This window comes from Dissoconium aciculare (genome assembly GCF_010015565.1).
Source record: "Dissoconium aciculare CBS 342.82 unplaced genomic scaffold K489scaffold_8, whole genome shotgun sequence".
NCBI classification, from domain to species: domain Eukaryota; kingdom Fungi; phylum Ascomycota; class Dothideomycetes; order Mycosphaerellales; family Dissoconiaceae; genus Dissoconium; species Dissoconium aciculare.
This window is the reverse complement of record NW_022984958.1, coordinates 1286965-1301660: the sequence shown is the minus strand read 5'-3', so window position 1 is coordinate 1301660 and position 14696 is coordinate 1286965. Positions and strand designations below refer to the sequence as shown.

At 52.5% G+C, this 14696-nt stretch overlaps 7 protein-coding genes across 7 annotated transcripts; 3 read left to right on the top strand and 4 right to left on the bottom strand.

The window, feature by feature from the left end:
- Positions 1–920: 920 nt before the first annotated feature.
- K489DRAFT_381854 (uncharacterized protein) lies at positions 921–1539 on the bottom strand. The gene is made up of 2 exons (XM_033605234.1): positions 1049–1539; positions 921–991 (listed from the first exon to the last, which is right to left on the bottom strand). Exons 1-2 carry the CDS (start codon positions 1235–1237, stop codon positions 983–985), a joined length of 198 nt encoding a protein of 65 aa, XP_033458887.1. The 5' UTR covers positions 1238–1539; the 3' UTR covers positions 921–982.
- A 1124-nt stretch (positions 1540–2663) lies between these two features.
- On the top strand, positions 2664–3811 carry K489DRAFT_381853 (ubiquinol-cytochrome c r). The gene is made up of 2 exons (XM_033605233.1): positions 2664–3029; positions 3128–3811. The coding sequence occupies exons 1-2, from the start codon at positions 2717–2719 to the stop codon at positions 3547–3549; spliced, it is 735 nt and encodes a 244-aa protein (XP_033458886.1). The 5' UTR covers positions 2664–2716; the 3' UTR covers positions 3550–3811.
- Positions 3812–3909: 98 nt separating this feature from the next.
- On the bottom strand, positions 3910–4710 carry K489DRAFT_321349 (uncharacterized protein; the record flags this gene model as incomplete). The annotated part of the gene is made up of 1 exon (XM_033601541.1): positions 3910–4710. A coding segment is annotated over one exon (801 nt), but the record flags the coding sequence as incomplete, so codon positions are not given.
- A 646-nt stretch (positions 4711–5356) lies between these two features.
- On the top strand, positions 5357–7501 carry K489DRAFT_381852 (GMP synthase). Its single transcript, XM_033605232.1, has one exon. The coding sequence runs from the start codon at positions 5457–5459 to the stop codon at positions 7098–7100; it is 1644 nt and encodes a 547-aa protein (XP_033458884.1). The 5' UTR covers positions 5357–5456; the 3' UTR covers positions 7101–7501.
- A 31-nt stretch (positions 7502–7532) lies between these two features.
- Positions 7533–7942, bottom strand: K489DRAFT_306075 (DASH complex, subunit Dad3; the record flags this gene model as incomplete). The annotated part of the gene is made up of 2 exons (XM_033600557.1): positions 7533–7685; positions 7853–7942. Coding segments are annotated over 2 exons (243 nt in total), but the record flags the coding sequence as incomplete, so codon positions are not given.
- Positions 7943–8552: 610 nt separating this feature from the next.
- Positions 8553–11404, bottom strand: K489DRAFT_381850 (uncharacterized protein). Its single transcript, XM_033605231.1, has 2 exons — positions 9148–11404; positions 8553–9063 (listed from the first exon to the last, which is right to left on the bottom strand). The coding sequence occupies exons 1-2, from the start codon at positions 11198–11200 to the stop codon at positions 9047–9049; spliced, it is 2070 nt and encodes a 689-aa protein (XP_033458882.1). The 5' UTR covers positions 11201–11404; the 3' UTR covers positions 8553–9046.
- A 149-nt stretch (positions 11405–11553) lies between these two features.
- Positions 11554–13214, top strand: K489DRAFT_381849 (ALDH-like protein). The gene is made up of 2 exons (XM_033605230.1): positions 11554–12099; positions 12183–13214. Exons 1-2 carry the CDS (start codon positions 11695–11697, stop codon positions 13182–13184), a joined length of 1407 nt encoding a protein of 468 aa, XP_033458881.1. The 5' UTR covers positions 11554–11694; the 3' UTR covers positions 13185–13214.
- Positions 13215–14696: the final 1482 nt, after the last annotated feature.

Below are 14696 nucleotides of genomic sequence, written 5' to 3'. Positions count from 1 at the left end.
GGCTGCCAAAGAGGGACCGCTTTTCGACCGGGTTGAATCATGCTGGACTCTTTGATAGGTATACATATATATATATTAATGCTCCTCGGAATAGTGCTCCAAATGCGGAGGTCTTGCACCAAATGTGAGGTTGATACATGTCAGACGGAAAAGCTTGACAGTGGCTTGCATAGACTAGCGAAATGCTAGCTGGATGATCAAGCTTCGAGATCTCGCTAAAGCACCCATGTCGATGCTGCCGCCCATACCAAGGGATCGTATGTGCAGCCCGAATGTCTTACAAATATGTATATCATCGGTTCAGGCTGCCTTGATCCACACAAACTATTACAAAGCCGTTGATGACGATTGAGTGAATTCATGTGTCCCTCAGTCGACAACCGTGTGCGGTATCAATGTAGAACTTGGGGATAATCGCCCGCTGGCGCTCCTAATCTTTGATAACGATACCAAATAGACTAGACCTCACTATCAAAGAAACGCGACTTGAATACTCCATGCAAAACTTCATCCAAGTATAGATCCACAGGCGTGCCCAAGACTGATTTGGCACTGAACGTAGCATTCGTACAGAAGTATGTGTATGGCGGATACGACGATGAGCGGATGAGGCCAGAGGTCAACGATGCATTATACCTGAAGTTCGTGATGCTGGTCTGGGTGACGCGGCCGAGTCCATCCGCAGCAATTGTTTCGCATGTTTCGGCGACTTTCACGTTGCAGCTGATCGGAATGCTGGTCAAGGGCAAGGCGCAGGCGTAGCGGAAGGAGCTTAGGAAGCCTCCAAATCGCTGCGGGCGGTCAATATCGCTCTGAAGATCGAAGGTGATGATGCCCCTTTTCCCCGCGGGCAACTTGGCGAAGTTGGCCGCAGAGGCTGGTTTCACAAAAGGCACCTTGTTGACCGTATTCTCGAAATTCGTCCAATTGATTCGCTGATATTCTCCAATGGGACCGACGGGAATGTCATCGAATTGTGAGTTCAGGTCAGCTTGTATTCGGCGGATGTTAATATACCAGAAAGTCAGGTGAACAAAGACGTTCTTACCGTAGCGTTGGCAGGTGCGCAAACGATCGGCGAGCTCCCGAGAAGAAAATTGTCACCGCAAACATCGCAGTTCCACTGGAGCGCCCGAAAAAACGAGTCAGGGCCGCACGAAATGGAGATCGAAGTCACAGCTTCAACCAGGATCAATAAAATGCCGCCCTGCAGGACGAGATCCCGAGTGAACTTCATTGTGAGCAGTCTTTGTTGTGGGGAGAGCACTTGAGGTTAATTTATTCCACTTGTCGGTGTCGCCATTCTTGTATTTATGCACTCGGAAAGTGGACAGTCCATGCATGTGTGAGCTTCATGTCCGACACAAGGGTCAGATGCAGCTCCAATGTGACTGGCACAGAGATGTCGACGCCACAGACATATTCGACGTAACTCTGCAATCGCATTTAGTATATTCCACGATCATTCGAGTCTGATTGGCCATTGAGGTATACAAAGTCGTGATCGAATTGCCTGGAACCCCGCCACGTGCAGGCTTCTCCGCCTTTGGGCTCGGAAGTAATTGCCGAGACGAGCTCTGCAATTGATATACTGTTGTCAGCATTGTCAGCATTTGACGACAAGTCTGGAGGATAACAAATATATGCGCAATTTGACATTCTCCTCAAGGACTGTGCTCGTCCTGCACCAGTGTTTGCTTCTTGGCGATTCTTGAAAATGTTCATGCGACGTCGATGGCGTAGCATCCATCAGTTTTGAAGAGACACTGCACCCACAATAAAAGCTTTTCTTTCTGAGTTTGGACTGCCTTGTAGTAAACTGACCATATGTCGAACTTGCCTTGGAAATGCGGACACGGGAGATTAACTGCATCCAGCCTGATTCACAATGTCACATTGAAAATTGAGCCCTTACTTCTCTTTGTCACTGCTGAGAGGTAATCCATTGAATCGCTGCTGATAAGAGCAAATGCGCCCTGCTTTCATTGTTTCGTAGGGGCTGTGCTACGCATCAGAGAAATCGAGCCCTCGAAGGAGAGACAGACGACTGATGGTCAATATAACGGTTGCTATCATAGACGACCTAGGCAGGCACTATCGAGGAGATCGGAGCAGAACACCGATATAGCTGCGGGTGAACTCGCACAAGCTCATTCATTCATCAGAGGTGGAATTCCCAGAGGTCAATCTCAATTTACTGCCATGGCTGAGAAGCTCGAGACCCTTTTCCTTGGATTGTTCTGCGTTGCAAGGACAGCCTGGCGGCGTATTCTGACATTGTGTCTCCTCAATCTGATTCGCTGATGATGCCGATCATCCGCTTGAGGCAGCGTTGCGAATGTTTGATTACAAAGGTGCAGAAGGATGCTCGAACATCGTGAGACGAAAGTCGACGATGACCTTATCAATATAATAACGTTTGCAGCGATTGTTTGTCCAGGTGCTCCATAAAGCTCACCGTAGTTAAAACAGCCGGGCGTGAAATTCACGTCCTCAACAGCCCTGGAGCTCTCCGAATCCACCAATCACGATTGTCCCGTTCTTACCTCGGCGGGAGTTTCCGTCGCCCGTATCCGACAAGAAAGTCTGCCAGCCGAAAGCATCACCACTTCCAATCTCCCTGGATACTCACGTCTCAACTCAGCGGCACGCCGACGACCACACCTCCGCCCATCTCCGCGTGTGCCATTGAAACTCCTCCACTCCGCCGCCCGTCATGTCTATCGCCTCCAAGGCCGCCACCTCGCTGGTCCGCCAAGCGGCGCGCCAGCAGGCGCCCTCGACGCTCTGCAGCTCCAGCGTCGCCATGCAAAAGCGCACCCAGGCCAGTGCCACCGACGCCTCGACCTCGCACGCCCAATGGAACTCACCCTTCTCGCGCGGTACCAGCGGACAGCAGGACACCACCAAGATCCCCAGCTTCAAGGCATACAAGAACGGAAGCGAGACTGCCAACAAGGTGTTCCAGTACTTTATGGTCGGAACCCTCGGTGGTCTGTCGGCTATGGGCGCCAAGGACACAGTAGCAAGTGAGTCGGGATACACATCTCATAGGAGTTTCAATGCGACACGATGAGATCGCATCGTTGTAGGAAGAATTCGTACTGACGCGCCTGTCCAATTGCAGACTTCCTCGTCAACATGTCGGCATCCGCCGATGTCCTTGCCCAGGCCAAGGTCGAGGTCGACCTCGCCGCCATCCCCGAGGGCAAGAACGTCATCATCAAGTGGCGTGGTAAGCCCGTCTTCATCCGCCACCGTACCGCCGACGAGATCAAGGAGGCCGAGTCCGTCGACTGGGAGAAGCTCCGTGACCCGCAGTCCGACGGCGACCGAGTCAAGAACCCCGAGTGGCTGGTCATGTTGGGTGTCTGCACACACTTGGGTTGCGTGCCGATCGGCGAGGCCGGTGACTTCGGCGGCTGGTTCTGCCCGTGCCACGGTAGCCATTACGACATCTCAGGACGAATCCGAAAAGGCCCAGCACCGCTGAACTTGGAGGTGCCAACATACGACTTCCCCGAGGACAACAGCTTGGTTATTGGTTAAGCTTTTTCTTATGTGCATTGCGGAACGTTGGAGGGAGAAATATGAAATTCGTGTCATCAAAAAATAGAGGCCATTGGGGAAGGGAACAAAGAGCGGATTCTTCTCCCTCACCAGTGGCCGTGTGAGAAACCACGCATCGAGTAAAGCGAAAAAAGAACCCTGGAGTCGCTCTCTGACTTCCAGCATGTACAAATTATTCGAGATTTGCTCCTTTTTTGATAGCGTATGTGAAACCAGTCTACATAAACTACCGCGTCTCGTTCCGTCGACATCTCTCGTAACATCCAAATCAAGCCCATCAAGGAACACAGCCGACAGCTTTTCTGTCAAATGTCTCGATTTCTACGAGAATCCCACCTACTACGCGCCACCCAGATACTCCGCCACTGCCTTCGTCGCGGTCTCAAATTTGCTTGCCTCGATCAAGATCAGATGCCCTTGCGTCTTCACACCCTCATCCTGGAATGCCCTCTTCGCGTCCGACGCGCCCTCATCGCCCTGCTTGACATAATCGAACCCACCATACGCGAGCGCATGTCGATGTAGCGCCTCGTCCTCGGGATGGAAATAGTAGGTTTCGGGCTGAGCCGCGGCGGCGGCTTGTTTCTTGGACCTCTTCGAGTTGCCCTGTTGCGGCTCGGCGTCGAGTTCGGAAACAACGAGGCTGTAGGTCCGAGAGGGTATGAGGTAGTGGGTGAAGCCAAAATTGGACTCCTTGGCCGCGGCGGATGTCACCTCCGAGTGGAGCATGCTGTAGAGTGGAGGGACGATGGCGTGGGGCATGTTGATGAAGCGTTCGGAGAAAATCAAGGCAACTTGGGATGAGGAGTCGGGAGAGAGGAGCGAAGAGAGTTGAGGAACCCCAGCTTTCGAGGCTTGTTCGATGAGGTATTTCGTTAGTTCTTGGATGATGGGTTTGTCTTTCAGATGCGATAGGTTCAATGCGGTTAGGAAGGCGTATGGGTCACTCTCCTTGCCGTCGCATTTGACTGTTGAACCGACGGAAGGTTGTTGTGATAGGATGAGGTCTGAAAGAGCTGATAGATCAAATAGCTGGTTGTCAACGTCGAGAAGTTGTCGGAGGAGCGTTTTAATTCCATGGAAGTCGATCGTTGAATCTAGGTCAAACCACTCGAAATCGACATCGATGATGGAAACATCCTAAAAGCATTGGGATTAACACCCAAGAAAGTTTGAGTCCATACATGATACAATCATACATCGTCACTTCCACTGTCATCATCTTGGCCATCAATGTCCATCTTCGACTCGTTCGAAGGCTTCTCATTGTTGCTGTCGGCCTTTCGCTTGGGCATCGTAATGGTTGAGGATGAATTGCTATCGATCGATTTGTTCTTGGGTAACTTAGTAGAGCTTTTGCTATTTCAGAAAGACGCGTAATCGAATAAGCCAAAAACTCTTGACCAGTCTCAAGTTGTTGATCTACGTCGTTGTCGAACACAAATTTAATATCGAGGCATTTGCCAGATACGTCGACTTATGACAAGTTACTTCACAGCATTGCGGGAATCAACTGGACAGCTCCAATGGCAATGTCTATTATGTACAGACCACATGATTCTGTAGCGGCGAGGAAAAGAGCGACTGGACGCATAGCTATAGCATCGTCGAGGATATTGATAACAATGCCCGACTAAAAACGTGCAATCTGAGGTATTCTGAAGAACAAATTGTCCAGAGGAGGAGATGAAATCTACATTTTCTGGCTGGGTTGGCCAAAAGTCGCTGTATGAATTTCTTAATCGATAACAAAAATTTGGAGGGGTCTTCGTTTCCAGAAGTTGGGTGACGAAAGAGTCACTGTCGTCAAAATTTCGTTCACATTGGGTGAATGTCATTCCTTCATAGACGTCCACATATCTACACTCTCTCCTACACACTGCGCCATGGCGGCAACAAACAATACACAAGATGGCGTTACACCGCCTGAACCTCACAAAATCTACGATACCATCCTCGTCCTCGATTTCGGATCCCAATTCACTCACCTCATCACTCGCCGACTCCGCGAACTCAATGTCTACTCAGAAATGTTGCCATGCACACAGAAACTTTCCGAGTTAACCTGGAAGCCCAAAGGAGTCATCTTGTCGGGAGGGCCATATTCCGTCTACGCAGACGACGCCCCGCACGTCGACCCGGAAGTGTTCAACCTGAACGTCCCAATCCTGGGAATCTGCTATGGATTGCAGGAGTTGGCCTGGAACCATGGAAAGAATGTCGCGGCAGGAGAGAAGCGGGAATATGGTCGCACGGCGCTGCAGGTGACGAGGCATAAGGGAAAGCTGGAACACATCGACCGACTCTTTGAGGGTCTGGAAGACGGCCTCGAGGTATGGATGTCGCACGGTGACAAGCTCTCGCAATTACCGGACCGGTTTGTCACCATCGCCGAGACTGGTAGTGCGCCATTTGCTGGAGTTGCGCATGAAGAGAAGGAATACTATGGTATCCAATTCCATCCCGAAGTCACACACACCCCTCGAGGATCGCAAGTGATCAAAAACTTTGCAGTAAATATTTGCAAGGCACAACAGAACTGGACGATGGAGTCGTTCATCGGGAAGGAGATTGAGCGGATCCGGGCGCTAGTCGGCGAGAAGGGACAGGTGATCGGTGCGGTCAGTGGAGGTGTAGATTCGACAGTAGCTGCGAAGCTCATGCAGGAGGCCATTGGTGATCGATTCCACGCCGTATTTGTCGACAACGGCGTGATGCGGTTAAACGAGGCAAAGGAGGTGGAAGAGACCCTCACTAAGGGACTTAACATCAATTTGACCGTAGTCAATGCCGGCGAATTGTTCTTGAGCCGATTGGCCGGCGTTGCAGACCCCGAGAAGAAGCGCAAGATCATCGGAGGCACCTTTATCGACATCTTCGACCAAAAGGCCAAGGAGATCTCTGAAGCAGCCAAAAACACCCCTCTGGCGGGAAACATCGAATGGTTCCTTCAAGGTACACTGTACCCCGATGTCATCGAATCCATCTCCTTCAAGGGCCCTAGCGCCACCATCAAAACCCACCATAACGTCGGCGGCCTGCCGGAGAAGATGAACCTCAAACTCATCGAGCCCCTCCGCGAGCTCTTCAAAGACGAAGTCCGCGCGCTCGGCACCACCATGGGCATTCCCGAAGACCTCGTCTGGCGCCACCCCTTCCCGGGCCCCGGAATCGCCATCCGTATCATCGGCGAAGTCACCCCGGAACGGATCCGCATCGCGCAGGAAGCGGACAAGATCTGGATCGACGAGATCAAGGCCGCCGGCTACTACCGCGCCATCAGCCAGGCGTACGCCGCCGTCATGGGCGTCAAGAGCGTGGCCGTCGTCGGCGATCAGCGATTACACGGGGAGGTGATTTGGTTGCGGGCCGTGCAGACGACCGATTTCATGACCGCGGATGTCTTTGAGGATTTCTCCGTCGGGTGGCTGAAGCACGTTGGAGCGAGGATTGCGAACGAGGTGTCGGGTGTGGCGCGGGTTGGGTATGAGATCACTGGAAAGCCACCAGCCACGATTGAGTTGGAGTGAACGGAAAGAGGTGGCGGTTGGGAGGATGGGTAATAGAAAGTAGTGGCATACAGTTCTATGCTGAAGAGGGTGGATGGGCGGGCGTAGGCGTAGATTCTTGGTGTTTTTTTTGGCTGTTTCTACACGCAGCGGGGAGGATTTTGTGTTGCTGCATCGTTTTTTAGATATCCTAGAAGTGAGAAGAAACAATTGTTGTTTCAAAACCGCTCTCGCCATCTGGCTTCGCCACCATTTCGCAGCCGTCGGAATGGAGGGGCTCGCGGACCCGAGTTATAATCAGTCTCATGCCAAATCATTTCCCTTTCCCACTGCTCAGGAAGGCGAAGAAATCAAACATACTTCAACCGCATCTCCCTTCTTCGTATCCTCATGTACTCCTTCCCCCACTCCCACCCATACAAACAAGAAATCCATCATCTCCTACCGCCCGTTTTCGCCATCGGCGATCTCCTGCTGCAGCACAATCGAATACACGCTCGCCTTCAACAGCGTGAAGACCGTGGCCGTCTTGCGCTCAAGCCCGCGGAGCGCATCGAGGATTCCCACCGAAGGTTCGGCCGCGAGATCGGCGAGGATGGCGGAGAGCTGGATGGTCGCAACACCGAGTTGTGATTTTCCCTTTGGTCAGTGGGTGAAACTTTGTGGGAGGGGTTGGATTGGGGTGGGAGGGAGATGGACGATGGGTTGAACGCAGGGAGAGGTGGAAGGGGAGGGAGGGAGGGTAGGGAAAGGAGAAGGAGAAGGAGACGTACATCGTCGAGATTCCCGGCCAGGCGCGCGTATTCGTCGAGGACTTCGCGTTCAAGGGGCAGGAGGGAGGCTTCTTCGTCTTCGACATCGCGCGGTGATGTTGTCGCATTGGGGACATGGTTCCGCGCGTTGTTGTCGGAGGGGAGATCGTGGGAAGGGTTGGTCGTTGATGTCATTTTATTCGGGAAAAATCGTAGAGTCTTCAACCCGCTCTTGGTTTAGTTCGAGGAGTGGAGTCGATTTTTCCCTCCGTTTTGTTCTCTCTGGGAGTGGTGTCTCGAAGTACTTGTTGGCGTTTCTTGGAAAGACGCGCTGGACTCGATATCAGAGTTCTCCTTGACTTGCGGCGTTGCAATTTCGAAAATGATATAATGACTTGTTGCGTATGGAGATTTCGTCGTTCCTCAATGATGTCGTTATTATTATTCTTGTCACGTTTCATCACTTGGTTTGGATCACTTGGTTTGGGCAAATCGATCGTGAAAGCGGGTGGGGTTTGCTTGTGACATGAGGATGTGAAGTCGCGCTTGTTGTACAGCGCCCGCGCGTCGAGACTCCGGAAATCTGAACAACCTTGGGAAGATGTACAATAATAGGAGACAATTCAACCTTCCATTCCCTCGTCCATTCTTATATCCTCTATATGCACAAACAGTCTGCTCCAACATTGACAATTTACCTGAGATAATAAATGTTCATAGGTTGAACGAAAGCGAGGATAATTACAGAGGTTTAGCGAAGTTCAAAGGGAGGACGGATTCAATAGAACATATGAAGTATATAGCACCGTCGTGATAGAAACGTCTGCGTTGAACCTGCATTGCTTGACTAAACCCACTATACGTAGTCAGGAGAGTGCTTTCAACGACGAGCCTGAGCTGGAAAATTTCTTTCCAAGCCCAAAGAGTGAGGTCAGATCGGTGGTCTGCAGGACAAATGTAAATGAGCGATCCCGTCTGTCGAGAACCAGAAAAGAAAGCAGAAACCACGAATGAGAAAAATCATATATCATCAACTGTCAAAACTCCACCATTCGCCGAGATCTAATAGGAATACACTTGTTCCCCCAAGGCAAAAGGGGGATGTTGTAGGTGCCTTACACACGAGCGGTCATGCAATATCTATCAGCTCGCAGAAAATCGAACTCGAATCGCCTCGAAGCGAGAAATGCGGCGCACAGCTGTCGGGGACACCGATCAAAAGTTCATCAAATCTGCAGTAAAATTCCCGTTAGCACAATTCCCATCTGGCCATGATGCAACAGCACGAAGGAACGTAAAGAAAGAAAGAAACTCACCTCTTCCAAACAAAGCTCGCTTGCTCCAGTCCACCGCGAGCAGCATCCTCGTGCGGAGACTGACGCTCTGGGCGAAATAAATGCTGCGCCAGAGATAGACCGCGAGGAGACCACCGCCAAAGTTCAGACCGCCGCCGAAATCGAAGATGGCCGCGTTGCCGATGTAGGCCAGACTGCCCATGTGCCTGTACTCGAAGGCCTTATAGACGGCTTCGTCGAGGTCGCCTTCGGTGACGTCGTTGAGGGCGAAGCCGGGCGCGGCTTGAGCGAGCTTGTTGAGTTTCCGGCCGAGGTAGACTCCTTGTTGGTTAGCGCGTTGGGCGGTCGCCGGGAGGGAGGTCAGTTTACTGTCGATTTGCTTGAGGAGCTCGTTAAGCTCTTCGAAATTCAGAGTTCCGCTCTTATCGCGATCGTACTGTTCGAAGAGCTTGTCGAGGCGTCGGAGGTGGTCACCGGCCTGTGGGAAACGGGCCTTGACACGCTTCGCCACGTCGCGCCACTCGCTGTAGGTACATTGTATTTTCTCGGGGTCTTTGCCCTTTTCCCAGGCGAGTGTTCGGAGGAAGGTGATGATGTGGTCGGAGACGTTGTTCTGGACTGTGCTGCAATCGCCAATGGCATAGACGTCGCCTAATGGCGCACCGGCGAGTCGCAGATGTGAATCAGTCTCCAATGCGTGTTGGTTGTTTTGGGACTCGATTTTCTTCGCGAGTGTCTGAGCAAATTCGGTCTGCGCCACACCAGTGGACCAGAGACAGAAGCCCATGGGCAATTCCTTCGTCACGGTCTGTCCGTTTCCGTCCTTTGTGGTGAAGAGAATGCGGTCGGCTTGTACTTCCTTCACACGGGCGTTGGTCTGGACATCCACTTGGTCGTGTGCCAAACGTTCCTCTGCATACTTGCTCAGGGCCTCGTCGTACGTGTTCAGGATGTGACCACGCGATTGAATCACATGCACGGATATCTCATTTCGAAGTAATCGCGGGTAGAATTTGCAGAGATCCTCGTTCAGCATGTCGTACAGCTCAGCTGCAAACTCGACACCGGTCGGGCCACCCCCTGAAACGACGAATGAGAGCAAGCGTCTTCGTTCCTCGTCCGACGTCGTCGGGAGGCTTGCAAGCTCGAAATTGGCCACGATCTGGTTTCTGATTTTTCGCGCGTCGCTGATCTCCTTCAAGAAATGACAATGCTCGAGCCCCTTGACACCGTGCGGGTTTGTAATCGATCCAACACCGATCACAAGTTTATCGTAGGGTAGGTAGAATCTCTCCTTCTCTCCGTTGGGGCCAACAGACTCCATCTCGATCAACTTCTCTTCAAAATCAACATCGTGTGCGGATGCCTTTAAGAAGTGTCCACGAATCCGCTTCACAATCTTCCGGACCGGTTCCGCCAAGCTCCTAAACTCGAGCGTACCAACACAAGCGCTGGGCAGCATAGGTGTGAAGACGAAATGATTGCTGGGAGACACGACCGTGACATGGTATTCTCCAGCGTTCAAAGCTTTGATGAGAGCGACGCTACCCCAGCCTGTCCCTAGAATCACAAGTTTCGGCTTGTGCTTTTGCTCCCTCATTTCCGGCGTGTCATCGTCGTCAATAAAGTATTCGACGATCGGAAGGTTCTTTGGTCCTCCTCTTCGTGGGGTCAAAGCGTATTCGGACACCGGGACGTCGAAACAGTCGGGCTGCTCGGAATAGGTGGATGCATCGTAGATGAAGAAGGCGACGACAAGGCCGCCACTGATTGCCACGAAAAGACCGAGGGTGGCGAAGGCCTTGTATGTATATCGAACTAAGCGATTAGGAGATTTGGCGGGTGAGGGAGTCGTGGATGCAGGTCTGATCTGGTGTGAGCGGAAGTCGAAGGTTGGAGAGGATCGAGGGATAGGTCGTGGAGCTGGCCGGCTTGTGGAAGCGAGCGTTCTTCTGTGTATCGTAGGTGCGATTGATCTTGAAGGACATTGTTTACTTGAGACCTGAGTCCAGAAAGGTGTGCGTCGTGCGGCGATTCGCACCGCTTGGCCGGTGGCTCGCTGCATTGGCAGCATTGCGATAGCTAGCTCGGCGCGTTGGGAAAGCTGCCGATGGTGCAGGACGCGCCAAATTTTCGACTGGACGAAAGAGCGACGGCTCGGCGAAACGAATGGAAAATTATGAAGATTCCGAATCACTCATCGTGGCACAACTGACTGCTCGGACTGACTTGTCGTGAAGGTGAGCGATTTGAAAATGCCTTCCGACACATTTCCAGCCACGGCGGCATTGCCAGCCCGGCATGATGCGCGGTATGAAGTCATCGCCGGATGCGTAGGGAAATTTCTTTCTGCGGTCTTCCGTAGAGCAATGCTTCTTAACGGGCCGACTACTGCACACCAAACATAGCTTCATTTCGGCTGATATCTGGTAACCCTAGTACCACACCGTCGATGTATCAAGCATAAAGATAACCCACTATAGAGAGATACGCAAACGAAACATCAATCTGATTGATTCCAATTCGCGAGAGAATAGATTCACAAGTTGAAACATAGTCAAATTCATCATGTCGGTCGAGACGATCACCACCATCTCGCCTACGACCAACAAACCTATCGTTGAGCGCAAGGGACCAACTGAGCAAGAATACACCCAGATCCCCAAAACTGCCCAACAAGCGTTCATCAAATACAGCCAGACTTCTCTCAAGGAACGTCAAAGCATCGTCAAGAAAGCCCTTCAGTTACTCAGCGACAAGCAAAATGAATTGGGACAAGAGATCACCGACCAAATGGGTCGGCCCATCGCCTACTCGGCCAAGGAAGTCGCAACCGCAGTAATTCGAGGCGAATATCTCCTCAAAGTCAGCGAGGAAGCCCTGGCCGACACGCCCGGAGAAGCTCAAGAAGGTTTCAAACGTTACATTCGAAAACAAGCGCTCGGACCCGTCCTGATCCTCTTCCCATGGAACGTGAGTGATTCACTTTCCCGTCCCGCACGGAGGGGAGAGATTGACGCGGACTTGCTGAACAATCGCTAACTGCTCCGCCGCAGTACCCATACCTCACACTCGTCAACTCGCTTGTCCCGGCTTTACTCGCAGGAAACAGCGTCATCCTCAAACCTTCGCCGCAAACGCCGACCATCGCGGAGCAGGTCCAGAAGATCTTCATCGAGGCGGGCCTGGACCAGGATGTGATTCAATACTTCCACTGTGGGGATTTGAGCAAGATTGAGAAGTTGATCCAGGCACCTGAAATCCAACTGGTCTGTTTCACAGGATCGGTGCCGGGTGGACTTGCCGTCCAGAAGGCGGCGGCAGGTCGAGTCGACTGTCGCGTCGGACTGGAGCTGGGTGGCAAGGATCCCGCTTACGTGCGATCCGACGTTGACGTCGCCTGGGCCGCCGAAGAGATTGTCGACGGCGCCATTTTCAACTCCGGTCAATCGTGTTGCAGCTTGGAGCGAGTGTACGTCCACGAAAGCGTACATGACGATTTCGTCAAAGCCGCGCAGGACGTGCTGTCCAAATACAAACTGGGCAATCCCGCCGACAAAGACACCCAAATCGGCCCAGTGATCAGCAAAGCGGCCGCCGAGAGGATCCGCTCGCATATCGAAACGGCGATCAAAGCAGGCGCCAAGGACGCGACTCCCCCAAACGCATCATTCAACAACCCGCCCGCAGACGGCAACTACGTCGCGCCCACGCTCCTGGTCAACTGCACGCAAGAGATGCAAGTCGTCCAGGACGAGACATTCGGGCCGGTGATCCCCGTGCTCAAAGTCAGATCCGACGAGGAGGCCATCAAGTTCATGAACGACAATCAATTCGGGTTGACAGCTTCCATCTGGACCAAGGACGTCGCCAGGGGTCACGCGCTAGCGGCCGATGTCGAGGCCGGTACGGTCTTTGTCAATCGGGCGGATTATCCTAGCCCTGACCTTGCTTGGGTGGGATGGAAGGACAGCGGGAAGGGCCAGACGTTGAGTCGGTTCGGCTTCGATCAGTTTGTGAAGTTGAAGAGTTACCACGTCAAGGACTATCCCAAGTGATGGTATAATGATAGAGGTTGTTGGACAGGGCAGCTCCCAAATCGTCGTTAGTTTGCGGGCGATCCGTATCTTCGCATATTTGAGTAAATGATGAACCATGCGCCAATGGCGGCAGAAGACACGTCCTTTTACTTTCAAGAAATGACGAGTCCCACACATACGTGCGCGTCTATCGTCTTTCAAGATACCACGCGCACGCGACCTCCCTATGTGGAAGTGTGACAGGTCATCGCGTGGACGATCAATAACGATAATAATCCACAACAATCAAAGTGATGATCCCTGGCAATGGCCAAAGACACCAATACCGACCGATTCGTGACATCCTTCTCCCACCAACGACCGAGAAGTGGGAATTCCCCGCATGCTCTGGTCAGAAAAAGGCATCATCAGCCCGCAGGTGAGACGAACTAACAACGAACGCGGAAAAAACCCTCAATGATGCAGGTGACGACGGCGATGATGATGATGTAGTCAGATGATGATGCTACTGTAGAAGGAGAACGGAACGACGCCTTCAGTCCCGTGGCTGCACCTAAAATTAAAGCCATGCGGGCCTACCATGGGAATCCACGATATCATACCTGCGACACACCTGGGCACGTTCACTCCACAGCTGTCCGAAGTGCAAGTGCAGGTGGTGGTGGTGGTGGTGGACAACTGATTGATTCTTCCCCGCTCTTTTCCTCCCGCGTTTCGGCTGCTTTAGGGCGGACAGGGCGGACGGGCGCGCGCTCGCCCTCGCCGGAACGCCCGTCCGCCCGCGTGCATTAATTGAAACGTTGGACCTGAAACGCCCGCCCGTGCTCCTCTCTCTCTTTCTCTCGCTCGCCCGCTCCGCATTGGAAACGGGCGCTCTCTTTCTCTCGCGTTCCAATATATCCCTGACGACGACCTCGACGACTCCGCTTTTTGGCGCAGTGAGGCGTAGAGACAGGAGGAGAAAGGATTTGGCTTGCTTCTCTCTCCTGTATGCCCCTTGTTTTTCGTATATGTGGACCTCTACCTCCTACCTCACTTCATCAGGTTTGTGGAGCCAGCTTTCGGAGACCTCGAGGAGGGAAAGGGAAAGAGAAAGGACGGATTTTGGGTCTGGCCGTTTTCATGGATGGACGGATGGATTGAAGGATGGGCAGAAGTGTGGTTTGGGTCCCGCCGCCCGCGCTTCGCGAACCGGCGGTCTGCGGATTCAAACCTTCCAAGGTTGGTACATGATGATAATAATAAATGATGAAAACAGCAAGCGTGATTCCCGCGCCGTGACATACACACACACACACACACACACACACACACACATGGGCAAGGCAGTCAGCTGGTCCCAGAGTCTCTCGAGTCGACAGGTTACTTGCCGTGGATTTGCACCATCATTCACGGGCGATCATCGATTGTGTGTGTGTGCGCGTGTGTGTATATGTCCGCAAGGGCAGTCACATTCTCTTCTTTTTCGCGGCGCGTATTATTAACCCTCTGGTGGGTGTCGCGAGGGAACGTAGAGCTGGTGGTCTGGCT